General features: G+C 40.7%; 2 protein-coding genes across 2 annotated transcripts; one reads left to right on the top strand and one right to left on the bottom strand.

Moving 5' to 3' along the window:
* The first annotated feature begins 2,932 nt into the window (after positions 1-2,932).
* Positions 2,933-7,043, top strand: LOC149820190 (ras-related protein RABA2b-like). Its single transcript, XM_089983201.1, has 2 exons — positions 2,933-3,170; positions 6,403-7,043. Exons 1-2 carry the CDS (start codon positions 3,006-3,008, stop codon positions 6,877-6,879), a joined length of 642 nt encoding a protein of 213 aa, XP_089839327.1. The 5' UTR covers positions 2,933-3,005; the 3' UTR covers positions 6,880-7,043.
* An 863-nt stretch (positions 7,044-7,906) lies between these two features.
* LOC149820189 (adenine phosphoribosyltransferase) lies at positions 7,907-9,763 on the bottom strand. The gene is made up of 2 exons (XM_089983431.1): positions 9,254-9,763; positions 7,907-8,521 (listed from the first exon to the last, which is right to left on the bottom strand). Exons 1-2 carry the CDS (start codon positions 9,734-9,736, stop codon positions 8,354-8,356), a joined length of 651 nt encoding a protein of 216 aa, XP_089839557.1. The 5' UTR covers positions 9,737-9,763; the 3' UTR covers positions 7,907-8,353.
* Positions 9,764-14,361: the final 4,598 nt, after the last annotated feature.

Raw genomic sequence — 14,361 nt, 5'->3', positions numbered from 1 at the left:
TGCCTTCCTCTTCTCTAGTTAATGCATAACCTGCATGAGAAAGAAAGAAAAAAGATAGGTCCCAACCTGAATAGATTAAACAGATTTTTTTCAAATGCTAGGCTTAGCACGACCGATGCAATCAAGTTCGAAAGTGAAATAGCCTTATTTAATATTAGATTTGCAACATATTGAAGCACAAGGTAGGTAAGTTACACTGAGTGATATCGCTTATGGGAAGATTATGCAGTCCATAGGTATTTTTTGGGCTTATTAGATCAATAGGACACCGAAAAGCTGATTGCTTGCAGGGTCCACAAACAGGACCAACCAAGGTGATCAATCCAGGTCCAAATAAAAGGGATACCGCGATAGGTTAGGTCAGGGAACTGGATCCTCTTTCAGCCCTAGAATTAAGGGAAGTACTGAAGTCTTGAGCAGCCCTTAAGTCATGGATCAACAGGAGCCCTCTAGCCCACAAATTTAAGGACACTCAACATTTGGGTAGCCGGCCCGCATTTATCAATTGATGATACTCTGGACTGCTGCAGTAAACAGCTTATGAGTTTTTGGAAGGCTGATTGAAGTCATGTTTTAGCTAATGGATTGTGACTGGGGAAGCAACCAACAGGGTTGGGCCTGATATCCAATCAACTAATCACCATTTACCTGGATTCATTAAGGCCATTCTGGATCCAAATAGCTAATTAGCCATATCTGCTCTCCGGTTTTTTCCATATCTGAATCTGATCATATAGGAAATGATTATACACAACACTGGATCTGACAAGGATAGAAGCTAGCTAATTGTATGCAGCAATGACTTTTCTTACTCAAGAATAAATCCTAGTCCAAAACTGATGATGACTATCCAGTTATGTTGGATTTTGGTATTTGCCCATATCCAAATAATTTCCTTATACATTCATTCCTCAGTGTGGCCAAATTCATGGATTATCAGAACCACGAGGCTAATCCAACATATAACTGTAATTATTGTGCATTTTATTCATCCAAGACTGAGGTATCAACAAAAGAAAGTAGATCACAAAAAGTTTAAATTGGTCTTGTCATTGTTAATTGGTTTCTGTTGTTCTTTAGTTCGTTATTTTTCAAATTAAAGTTTGTGTTGCTGTCCCCGTATAGACCTAATTAAAGTTTTTCATTATTGTTAAGTGAATTCAACATGATCTGATTTGCTTATCACGCACCAACTTATGGTTATTGAAAGCCTAGTGGTTGAAGTATGAATCTCTCTCTCTCTCTCTCTCTCTCATAAAGCAGCAAAAATGTTTTGACTCATCCAATCAATTGAACTTCCAATAATTAGACTGGAGCGAATCAGGGCATCGGTCTACCTATCCAGTCTTTGCAACTTGATGAGTCCATCATCCGAAGCTCAGTTTGTCATTGACCAAAGCCAACTCAATCGAGTCAAGCCTAGTCTTTGACTCGCTACAACACTTCTATAACCATGAGCCTATTCGACTGAAGTCACTACCTTTGGTCTTCACCGGAGCGCGCAATGAGAAAAATTGGATCACTTCTCATGGAATCATTGAGAATGATTTTAATCTACTTCATGGCCTATGAGAAAGTGATCTAGTGGGATACTTGCAAACAGAATGGACGAAGCAACCCAGGAAACTTATCTGTACCATCATCCGATGATAATCATCTATGAATTCCACTTCTTCCAGCTGCTGAAGAACGAGATAGGCAGTCAACAAGTGAGCTAACCTTTTGCTCTCGCTATGCTATAAGCAGATTTATGTAGTAGTCGGCCTCGCCTGGTCAACACAATAAATTGCTCAAAATCCTGTCCTGCTCTGCTGATCTGATATAACTGCTTGCCCTTCAAAACTCTAAGTTCTATAAAGGAGGGACTGAAAATCTTTGTTCCGAGGATCCAGGGGGGAATCAGCAACAAGGAACCTGAACTGGTTAGACTCATATGGGACTTGAGTAAAAAAAAAGGACCCCAACCAATCTTGGAATTGGATTGAAAGATATATTACCAGGTTTGGATTAGACTAGTGATTCAATTTGATATTATCTCGGGTTTGGACCCGGAAATGCACACAAATTCAAACCCTTTTGCTAATTGGATCCAGTAGTGTGGCTTGCTGAACAGGCTCCAACTCATCCAGACACTACTGAGCGCGGGTCAACTAGAACTAGATTTGACATTGACCAAGTTGGTGGGGACCAAATGAACCAGCTACATCAACACATCAGACTAGGGGTGGATATGGGTTCAGGCAATGGGCTTTCAGATTCACGACCTTACAAGTTACCAGGCTTGAATACCAGATTTAGTCTGAAGCCCGATTATTCTGGTTTCAAGCCCAACCGGTCCAACTCTTCCAACCTGACCAGATCGGACCAGCAAAACCTGAGCTAATCTGGCAGGCACAAGGCAGAGTTTTGGCCCCAAGCCTGGTAAGACTTAGGCCTGGCCTGAACTCAATAAAACGGGTAGGGCAGGCCTGGTTCCGGGTCGGGTATATCGGTTCTTAACTGACCCAGGGTCAGAGGGGCCCGGCCCGGCTGGATGTCCACGCTACTTCAGGTTCAGGCAGTGAGGTTCAGTTGTGGGGACATGTTGGCTGTCTGTCACTGACGCACGTTGGGCCCCCGTACCTTTCCCACTTCTCACATGAGAGAGAGAGAGAGAGGATACCATATTTCTTTAATGTCTCAAGAGAGAGAGAAAGGGAGAGGATACCATCTTTAATGTTTCAAGCTTTCAACAATGATCAATTAAAAATTTCGGAAAAAAATAATATGAAAAGGAAAGAAAGTTATGGGGAAAGACAAACTCTTTGCTGTCAAGCAGGAATTTCAAGCATAAATCTCATATCCCCCATTGATTTTTGTCGCCACCCAACAAAAAACAAACAAGGGGGAGGCAAGATTAGTGGTGCCGCACCACATTGGGTTGTCTCTCTGACCGATTTTCTAGTCTTTGGCCTGGACTTGCCAGGAACCCATTTCTTTCGTAGGGGTGTTTCTATCAAATTTTTATGGCGAGTAGGCTAGAAGATGAGTATGATTACCTCTTCAAGTTGGTGTTGGTTGGGGACTCTGGAGTTGGGAAATCAAACATCCTTTCGAGGTTCATCAGGAATGAGTTCAATTTGGAATCAAAATCCACAATTGGAGTCGAGTTTGCGACTAGAGCCATTCAGGTATGTTGTTTCTTTTGTTTTGTTCTAGTCCTGGGTTTTCTGTCGAAATTGTAGATTGGTCTTCTGTTTTCTAATGGAATTTGGTTATATAACTTTGTGGTTGTCCTGTTAAACCTTGTTTTGGGTTCTCTTCTATGAGATCTACTGCAGTTGGTGCATGATCGTTTGCTTTCTAGTGTGGGTCTTTGATGAATTTGTTGAGTTTTGGTGACTTGATGGATGTTAGGTTCATGTTTTGGGATGTTATGAGCTTTGTAGTGTGTGAAGACCTTGCATGAATCTGATCTGTTATTGGCAACATGGAAATTGGAGTGTGTTTGTTGTTGGATTGATCTTTGCGTTTTGGAGGTTGTGTGAAGACTGCGATGATTAGTTCTAGTAATTTAAGCATGTCAGGTTTGGATATACGATTCTTAGTCATGTGGTTCTTGTTGAATTCTCACTCTCCTTGCTGTCATTTGAGCTTATTATGGAATTGGTGTACTTTTTTCGTTTTCTCTTACTATTATTTTTTATTGGAAAATTGGGTTTAGTTTTTTTAGATTCGTGTTGCATTTCATGAAATTTCAGTTATTTTACTAGTGTTGCCCATTTGGCTCCTTAATTCAATTCTCGGTGGAGTTTTTGTTGATGGATGGATTTGTTTTCTTGATTTACTAAACTCTATTGTGTTGATTAATGGAATTGTTTTCTTAATGACATAAATAGGGGAATATGGTGGAATTCTTTGTTGTTGATTTGTAATTTACTTAGGAAAACTTGATCGGGATTTTGATCCTTTCTGTCGTGTGGTTTGTTGTCCATGATCATTTTCATGGAATAGTTGATCTAGATCCACCACCGTTGAACTCTTATCTATGGCTATTACCAGATCTTTCGGAATTGGTTCTGCAGTTACTGGAATTCATGCTGATCATGACGAGACATTTTTTTCCTGTCATGTGTTCAGTCACATGAACAGATTGACCAAGAACAGAATATCTAGAGTTTCTAAATTTTGCTTAACTTTTGAAAACATTTGATCTGGTCTTGTTTGAATTTCTTCTATGTACAATGAATTGGCGCTTATTGCCAGTGCTTTTAAATGTGTGAGGATCTCAGAATCTCAGATTTGCAACTGCAATATTTGAACTTAGATGGGTGGGGCCACAATTAAAACTTCAGATTTGGGGCCATTTGCGATTCTCAAGACTGCTTAAATGGGTTACTTGTATATCTTGGACTAAACTCCGCAGTTAAATCAAATACAGTGCTGTTGAGTGTTCTGCTTCCTTTTTCTTTTTTCCTTTTTTTCTTGGGGGAGGTGGGTTGTGAGGGATTTCTTTAGTTAACATATTTCCACATGCCATAACCTTTCATGTCTTCCTTTTCTTGTTTGTTTGTAGAACCAAACTGGTAATCAGTTTCAATGTTCATCTAGCAAGGCTGTTGCTTACAAATGCTTTTCTACTGTTTCCTGGGTATCTACTTTTTAATATGCTTTCATAGATGCTCTTTCTGCTGTCACTTACAAAGAGATCTTTACCTTTTGCTCCTGCACCATGTTGTCTTTCTGTTGTTTCTCTTACTAAAAAATATTTATCTTTAGCTCCTGTACATATCATTCCATTAAAAATATTTTTTAATAATGAACTGAGCAAAACTTGTATTATTCTAGAATTTGAGTTTTTAATTTTTAACTGAACTTTACATCTTATGGAAGCTGAATCACATGTAGTTTCACATTCCCAGGCAATTAGACTGTATTAGTTGCATGTATCATTGTAATTGTAAAAATGGAGCTAACCAGAGGGATAGTAGCAGATCAGATCACCTCATTATACTGGTAAGACTTAAGGTCAACAGTATCTGAAATTCTATAATCTTCAAAATTTTGATAACATCACTTTTTCCAAATGCATTTATGCTTTTATTTAACGTTAATAACAAAAAACTGAAAAGAAATGGTAATATAAATCATTCAATTACAAAATACTGTATGGCTGCTACCAATAAATCATTCATTTACAACATACCATATGGCTGAAACCAACTTTACCAGTAACTCAGTCACTCAAGCTGTAGATTTCTACAAAGCATGGATAGCTTTTTGATCACTACAGAGCATGGATGGCTTGACTCTTAAATACTTATGACATCCTTTCGTGAGACTTCGTAATGCTATGTGCCACATGATCCTTTTGCTGACATGCCTGCGGGCTATTTTTCAGTTCTCGAGTTCCCCATTAAGTGATGGTCTTTTTGTGTATGCTTGGTGCTTTCTTGCCAGAAAAGCGAGAGTTCTAAGAAGCTTTAATGATGATTCTGAACAGAAATATTGACTTGGTATTGGCCCAACATTGCTGCCTCTCTTTTTCATGCAACTACAGTACTGCATTTTGTTATTGCATCCATAGCTTTGAATTCAGATACCTGTATGCTTCTTTCTAGTTTTCTCAATGTATGAATGTATATATGGCCTTCTTGTGAATAAGTTTGGGCTCACATGCAAATTATTCCTGTTCTCGTGATTGTGCCGAAGTTGGCATTATAATCTAATCCAAGATTTTGACCAATATGGTCTGCAACTAATTGTACCTTATATTCTTGCAGTTGGGAACATTCGTTCTGGTTTATTTAACTGCTTCATGTATAGCGTAAACCCTATGAAACGGTGTGATAATGCTGTACCTATTACCATGCCATGAAATCATAATATTTAGCTTAAACCTTATTCACGTAGGTTCTTATTGCCTTATGATTTTGTTGATTATCTGGTTAGGTGAATTGTTCAAGTGATGATGTATCAATGTGTGCACCATATATATTTCCTTGAGTTAACGTCTATACATGTTGGCCCATATGATGTCACTCCATCAGTATTTTAAAGATGATTGGCCAGGTTTGGGAATCAAAAGGATCAAGTTCTTTATTGTCACCAATCTGGTTCACGCTGTAGAGTTGCAGCAACATCTTATTGGCAAGTGTCATTTTATTGTGTGAAACCTCCATGTCTTGCTAAGTTTATCCGTTTAACCTATGGCCATAGTGGTGGAGTGTCTTGTAGTGCTTATTTGTGTTTGGGTTCCTGGCAAAGCTTTGTCATGAAGGCTAGCCTTGTGGCAAGGGACCATTGCTGTGAAGCCCTTTCATTCTTGTTGATCTTGTTCTGTTTACTTGTGGACAATCATCTCATTTTTCTTTTTTCTTTTTCCTTTGTATCTGTTTGTGGTGGTTGGAACAACGTATTTAGGTTGATGGCAAGGTCATAAAAGCACAAATCTGGGATACAGCAGGCCAAGAGAGATATCGAGCCATAACAAGCGCATATTACCGTGGAGCAGTAGGTGCACTTCTGGTTTATGACATAACAAAGGCATCAACTTTTGAAAACGTTAATAGGTGGCTGAAGGAACTCAGAGACCATGCCGACACAAATATCGTCATAATGATGATTGGAAACAAGTCTGATCTCCACAATATGAGAGATGTTTCAACAGAGGACGCCCAGAGCTTCGCTCAAAGAGAGGTTTTATCTTTCCTTGAGTCGTCTGCACTTGATGCAACAAATGTAGATAAGGCATTTCAGACAATCCTATCTGAAATTCATCGGATAGTTAGCAAAAAGCCGCTTGCTTCTGAGGAGTCTGCAGTGAATGACATCAAAGGAGGGAAAACGATCCTTGTCAATCAGCCAGATACTACTACATCAAAATCTTGTTGCACTTAGAGAGGGAGTCTTGTTGGTTTATTTGGTGCTTGGTTTTTCTGGATCAGCTTGTTTGCAGTCTAACATGTACTAAATATCCATATTTTTTCCTTTTTTGGGTTTCAATATGGGTCGTGGTATTCCTTCATCAGACTCTCTTGACATTAACTACTGAATTTCATTTATTTTTTCATCGTGTCCTTAAGATAAATTATATATATGCGTTAGCTCTCTCTCTCTCTATATATATATATATCTCTCATTCAATAAATCTCGCAGGAACAATGATTTTGATCAAGGTTGTTAAATGCGATGAGGCGAAGCGAGGCGTTGAGCCTGCGCTTGGCCTCTGAGGCGTGCGAAGCGAGGCGTTGAGCCTGCGCTTCGCCTCTGAGGCACCTGAGGCGTACGCCTCTCACAACTGGTATGAAAGTGAAGCGGTGGGAGGGGAGGCAGGGAGCGGCGGTGGAGCAGCTGGCCGGCACGTGGCAGTGGATCCACCGGCACTTGGGGTTAGCACATCCGACGAATCGGGCGGAGGAGGAAGACTTGGGGATGAAGGAGGGGGTTCTAGAGGTTGATGAGGGGCAATTTGCGCATCACAGCACGCCTCAGTACCTTGAGCGTGAGCCTCACCTCTGAGGCGTACGCTTCAGGTACTGAGGCGTACGCTTCAGGTACTGAGGCGTACGCCTCTCACAACACTGATTTTGATGATGATGAGAGGAATGAAATCACACGTTCCTTTGAGTTCTTAATCTTTTGTTGAAATGTGAGACGGGTTGGTAAAAGTCAGATCTTACTAGGAGTCCTTAATGCGGGCCGCCTTAATTGGTTTTTAAATAGAGAAGTAGAGAGACCTCGGTTAAGATGCTTGGAACTACCTCTGAACATTCAACCCAACTCAAATTCTTCTAATCTTTACAGTTGTCATTCCTGAACTTTGACTGGATTCTTTTGTTGCCCATACAAGCCATGGGATGTTCATACAGGTTGAGTAAGGAGGAATAAACTCTCCATTCAATTGGGATGAATAGCTATGGGATATTCATACAGGATGAGAGAGTTAAAGAATGGTCATGATTCAAGAAGTCATGGCTATGGTTTCATTTCTTTTCTTCTTTCATGTCTTGTAAGACTAGGTACGCATCTGCCCAAGTATTAAAAAGTCATTATTTCATTCAAGACTTGCTGTTCTAGGCCAGACTTTGGCTTAACACCAAAGCCGCTAATCTATGAACCAAAAGAGCCAAGAACTTAGCTCCCATGTCTGGGATGCCTGTATTCTACTGTTATCTGCTTCAGAATAATCAACTTTCATCTTGGATCAAGAATCTCTCACCAAACTGAAACAAACAAAAATTTTGATCCGTTTACACTACAAAACAGGGAAGGGCCCCATAAAGCACAATCTTGTTAAACAGAAAATTTTGTAACGGACAAAACAGGGAATGCCCTATAAAGCGCAACAATTTGTCAAACTCTCTCTCTCTCTCTAGAGATCAGAACGAGCCGAAGATGATGAGAAAAACTGCAATATCAGGTCATGGGCAACTTGAACCAAGCCCTTCAAATCAGCTGCTCCCAGTTGAAGGCAGTCTGCTACTAGTTCCCCCTCCACCACCTCTCTCTGCAAGATCAGAATTGCTTCACGCAATGGACCCTGCACAATTTTAACACGTACTCGGTCATTTTCTGATAGAAGGCATTTTATCATAAAAAAACAATTCTATCAAATGCATGGACAAAGCAAGCGTGGGGCAGCCCCACTGCAGAGAGTTAGGTAAATCAACGAGTCGACTGTACATATATATCATCTACTACATGTGGACAGTCGTAATAGCAGCTGAGAAATATAATCGTTATTTGTTATATATTGGATCATTCATCAATGAACAAAGCTTGCTCCATGTCTCTCTCTCTCTCTCTCTCTCTCTCTCTCTCTCTCTCTCTCTCTCTCTCTTACACACACACGCACACACACATTTCCAACTTACCGCACTTTGTGCATCCAAACCGTCATTGAGTAAAGTAGAAGGCCCTAGGAACAATAGATTTTTTCAATTGGACATGGAAAATCCAATCACTCGGCTCAACAATTTGCACAATCTCGGTAGTGAAAAAAACAGAATAAAAATTGACCCCAGATATCATTATGGGAGAAGATCGTTGAACTGATACAAGTGGGTGCATCCAACCCGCCATTAACTTAACTACTTGGGTTTATGGTTTGATTGTTTTCAATCTCAAAATCAAGCAGGAGAGCAGCGTTGCAGTAAACACTTGCAAAAGGCTCATTTTCTCGCACCCAAAAACCGCCTCAATCAACACCTAAAAGACTCCCATGTTCGCAATCCAAACAATGGAATCAAAGGAAAAAGAAAGAGGATCGTACCGACTGAACGAAGATGGAGGAGAGCCGACGAACCAGGGAGGTAGAGAGGCGGAGCAGCCTGGCCGAATTTCCGGCCACCCACCTCGCCCTCTCCCCCTCCGACTCCGCCCTCGCCATCTGTCCCAGCGCCCTCACCACCTCGTCCAGCTCCGCCACTGCCGGAAGGAACTCCGGCGACCGGAACACTGACTCCCTCCACGCGTAGTTCCTGGCGTAGTCCCACCCCACCGACCACGCGGCGCGCCAGAAACCCCACCCTCCCTCCAGCTTCTCCGCGATCCTCCGCGCCCTCGCAGCCCCTGCCAGGTCGCCCCTCGAAGCCCGCAGGTTCGCCACCCGCCTCATGAGGGAGTTGGCGAGGGAGACGAGCGTTTGGAAGCGCCGGAATCCGAACGCCTCGGTTCGGGAGGGTGAGGAGAAAAGGAGGATGGCTACGAGGAAGAGGGCCCTGAAGGCGGTGAGGAGATGGCGTTTCAACGCCATTTCTGGAGAAACGGGAATTCGAACTCCAGCAAAGTCCTTTTAGGTGGAAGCGGCAGGAATTTAAAGTGTTTCGGGAAGGTGGGGATGCTTCGCCCGCAAGGAAGCCCCAAAGTCCCCAACTCGCTATTATGGATATGCAAACGGGTCGATTCGGTTCAATTATCCATTGTTGCACAGGGAAAGTCGGAAACCATCTAAGGCTGTGTTTGGAAGGATGTTGTTGGCGGAAATGGGAGGGCGTCGGAGGCGGTTATTGTCATCCATTTGACGATCGGGAGAAGTGCTGAGAGCCGTGAATGTAGCCTAGGATTCAAGATGTCCCAAATCCGCAGCTTTCCCTTCTTTCAACTCCCTTCAAAATGAGTAGGTATTTACAACTCCCCATTTTGAGGGGATTCAGATGCCCTTCCTAAGGATGCAGGTAGAAAGTCTAAAAGTCCCTTATCAACTCTTTCTCTCGCACACATATGCAGGCTCATATCCAGATCCAAATTTAGTGGTTCAAGTACTTGATGCAAACTAAGTTATGGAAGTGAAAGATCCAAATCAAGTGGCCCAATCTCCTCATATGGATCAAAGAGTGACAAGTCTAGATCCAAGATACAAGCTCCAATGCTTCAAGCCATGCGACATTACCTTAGCATTGAAAGTCAAGGGAGACCCACCTGTATGATGCCCCCTCCTAAAAAAAGCATTAAAGGATCACGTGAGACCCTCCAGTGGAGTACCCCTCCTATTTTGAAAGGTCTAGAACTAGTAGGACCCATCCCTTATCCACCCCAACCTATTTTTAGGGTTTATGGGACTCATGCAACCCTCTTAAAGGGCTAAACCTGATTTTGGAGGTTGACTCTATTTTTAGGGTTGGTCCAATAAGGCTTATCCTAGGTTCGATTAAGCTCTCAAGGTGTTAACTAGAAATAAGTTTTTTTTTTTTTTATTGAATTCTTGTTGTAACTTGTGTAGGCTTTAAGAGCCCTCCCAAGGCCTATATATAGGGCCTCATTTGTAGTGTAAAAAATATGAAAGAACTTGAATTTAGATTCCACTCCCAAAATTCTCTCTCTCTCTCTCTCTCAAGCTCGAGTCTCTCTTCCTCTCTCTCCCTCTATTTTCTTTTTCTCTATTATGAGTCTCTACCTTCATAGACTTATCTCACTCTAAGGGTTAGTCCCTTCTCTGAACTGAGTAATCCCTAGTGAGTATGTTTTTTCTAGTGAACCAAGGCTACAACCTAGGCCCCACCCAAACTGGTGCAATCACTACATCAACAATAACAGTCTTGACACTCTCTAGCTCAAATTGTACAACCTTGACCTTTTCCAGCTAAACCAAGACTGTAGCATACCCCAACCTACTCATCCTAATCTTAGTAAGTCATCCCAGACCTTGCCTTAAACCCTGAATTAAGTTTAGAAGCCCCAAAACCAAAAATTTGACGAACCCTATTTTTTGTTAGCCCAATCCGTAAGGAGTTTGGATATAAAATTTTGACTCAACTTTCCTTAGGATATCTAGTTTAACCTCTCCAAAAATCTTGATTTATTAAGGTTCTTTTGCAGAGATATTAATTATTTAAACCGGGTTTGTTTTGACCAAACTCAATCCAGTCTGTAAAGACCCTAACCTAACCTGACCTGCCACGTACCCGAGCTAGTTCTCCCAAAATACTAAGCATATGACATTGAAATTTTAACTCGAGCTAGTCTAATGTATCCAAAATCTTTTTCTAAAATTTTAAATTTTTTTGTGACACTATTTGGGCGTAGTAAATTTTCTACCAAAACCTATCAAAACACGACCTACCCTATTACTCAAATTTGACTTTGACCTAACCCTTAACCTCACTGAGCCCACTAAATCTAATCCCATGCCCAACCACATATCAACTGGTATTAGAGCGAATTATCCTAATTTCTCTATTTAAAAAATAATAATTTTGCCTGCAAGAAGAGGAGCAACCCTAAGTCGATTCATGTGGAAAACCATATGTCCGAGCCTGTATCGAGCTTCCAACAAAGGTTGGACTTAATGCAGAAAATTCAAGTGAGCATCCATGACACATAATAACATCTCCAACTCGCTACCCAAGGTGGTGATATGCTCGAAGAACGTGTCAGATTTTCGGCATGTGAATCAAACCCATCGATGAACCCGGTGACAGTGCTCTTGTCATCATTCTTGAGGTTGACACGGCTCTCGAAGGATTGTTAGAGGAGGCACAATCAGACCCAAGAGTGCATTAAAGTGGTGCTTCACTTCATCAAGCAGTGAAAACCCTTTCTCCCACTTTCATGGGAACAAACTCGCAAGATAGGATATGTAATGTAAAAAGGGTAAGTGTAAGCCAAAAGAATCTTCCTAAAAATAGATTAGGGCACACGATAGAATGCATCAAGGACTAGAAGTTAAAATGAAACCTGTGATACAAACAATGTCATGGGATACCCACTAGGGTCCTATTCGAAAAAGAGCCCCTAAAGGAGTTTCGACCATCGATTTGCAAAGATATGTGCACCATGAGCAAGGGTTGGCCTAAACTCACCTCGATAAACACATTCAGAGAAAAATCTAAGGAATAAAAATGAGACAAGCTCATGGCTCAGGAACCCCAAACCTTAGATGTATATTTTGCTAAGGTAGAGGTAGAAGAGGAACGACTAAAAAATTTAGTCTTTGTAAAAAGACCTAGTCGACCCCCTGATTGTTCGAAAGACCACCAATCGAATAAGGAGGAGGATGCCAAATTATGGGCCAGCTACAAGGTGAAACCCAAATTCACTTGGAGGACCTAAATGGCGGAAGGAGATAAAGCAGGATAAATTAAGACTCTCAAAACCTTTAAAGCCATTGATGCTGACCAAATTCTTAAAGACCTCGCTCTGAATCTATTGCCCAATTCTTTAATACAAACCAAGTGGTGGAAGAGTCCAAATCCAGCTACAATGATCTAGATCTTGCAAACGGATCTAAGTATGGTCGATTTGGACCCAAGATACAAGCTCTATCTAAAGCAAGCCACCTCAACTAAGTGAGACCCAAGCCAATTGTTGCCACATCAACCATGCATGGAACCTCAGTCAGCAGCCACATCAACAATATGGGACTCATCTTTGGAATTCTGCTAGGAGCATTAAATACAAGTGGGACCTCCATGGGGTGTCCCCTCTAGAAGGACTTGAAAGGATATGTGGGCCTCACCCCTTCGGTGCCCCAACCATTGTAATAGCCCTGGTAAACCGTACAACCCTTTTGAAGACCCTCTCTATGGAACCATGCAGCCCTTTGGGTTTCCTCTTTTATGAACCTTAGAAGCCTAAGTGTGACCTTGTGAATTGGTCTCTACATTGATGAGCCAAGTAAAGGTTGTATCTAGGGTGAGTATATTTATCTATTTTTGTAATGGCCCAAAACATTTAACCCAAAAATTATGAGTTTTTTTTTTAAATCACAACAAAAATAATCCATTGGGTCCAGTTAAATATTTTAGACGAGTTACAGGTGATAAAAAATCAACAACCTCCATTCCATAAAACAAAATGTCTTATACATCAATTAAGTAACTTTCATAACCAACAAGTTTTTAAAAAAAATAAAATTAATCAAAACAAAGTTTCACAGAACACAAATAAAAATGTATGGTTCCATGGCACCACTCAAAGCAAGCCTACAATCACTCCAAGTTTGTCACTTCTTATCTAAAAAATTATAAAATATAGGGGTCAGACTACAACTAGTCTTAGTAGGAAACACACATGTAGTATGCATATTCATAGTGTCAAGTGTACACAATACACATACATCTTTCCAATATATAATGGGCATTTTAATTATAGACATGAAAATCATATAAATGTCATACAGTATAACCATCAATTCACTAAGCAAACAATTTTCAAAATTAAAATAGTATGTTGCAGAAATAAAATCTAACTCTAATACAATATCCATAAATTCGAGGCATTTCATTACATAAAAGTGAACCACCCAGTTATAACATTTAAGTTTATTTATTTAACCTGTATTGTGGGTACGCACAGGGTAGAACCACAAATTAGGCCAAGTGTACATGGGGTTTATTATGCTTTGTATTTTAAATTACCCAACTGACTGGCTGAAACTGAATCCAAAAGAGACGGTCAGTGACCGAGAGAGAATTCTCTAAAGACCAAACAAGAATAAGATGCATCCTGAAACTCTAACATAAGATATGAATCTATCACTTAAGACACATTGGTAATCCTAGTCTCCTAACTCTGGGGACTGAGGACTCAATGAGATGCCCAACTCTCATAAGAAAACAAAACAGTCCCACGGAGTTTGTACCATCTACCTTTTCCAAGGTAGACCAAGTGTCTGGTGACATATATCATCTTTCTGATATACCTAGAACTCTGGAAAATGATACACAGAATCCCAAAACCAAAGAAATGATACATAAAATCTCCATACTTATGATTATGTGTGCATTCATCAGTTACTTGTGTCTTGACTAGAGCCTAAAAAAACAACAGAATCTCAACTCATGGTTATATATGCATTCAATAATTATTTATTATTTGATGTAAATTGCAACACCCCAACGGTTTAATATAACCACAAAACCAATCATGGGTGTTATCAGT

This window comes from Nuphar pumila, chromosome 12 (assembly GCF_984573655.1).
Source record: "Nuphar pumila chromosome 12, dmNupPumi1.hap1.1, whole genome shotgun sequence".
Taxonomy (NCBI): Eukaryota; Viridiplantae; Streptophyta; class Magnoliopsida; order Nymphaeales; family Nymphaeaceae; genus Nuphar; species Nuphar pumila.
This window is presented reverse-complemented; position numbering and strand designations above follow the sequence as displayed.

Coding starts and splice junctions, on each gene's coding strand:
- LOC149820189 (XM_089983431.1), bottom strand. CDS start 9,736: ATGGCGTTGAAACGCCATCTCCTCACCGCCTTCAGGGCCCTCTTCCTC. Junction 8,522..9,253: donor CCTCCATCTTCGTTCAGTCG/GTACGATCCTCT, acceptor AAAATTGTGCAG/GGTCCATTGCGTGAAGCAAT.
- LOC149820190 (XM_089983201.1), top strand. CDS start 3,006: ATGGCGAGTAGGCTAGAAGATGAGTATGATTACCTCTTCAAGTTGGTG. Junction 3,171..6,402: donor TTGCGACTAGAGCCATTCAG/GTATGTTGTTTC, acceptor CAACGTATTTAG/GTTGATGGCAAGGTCATAAA.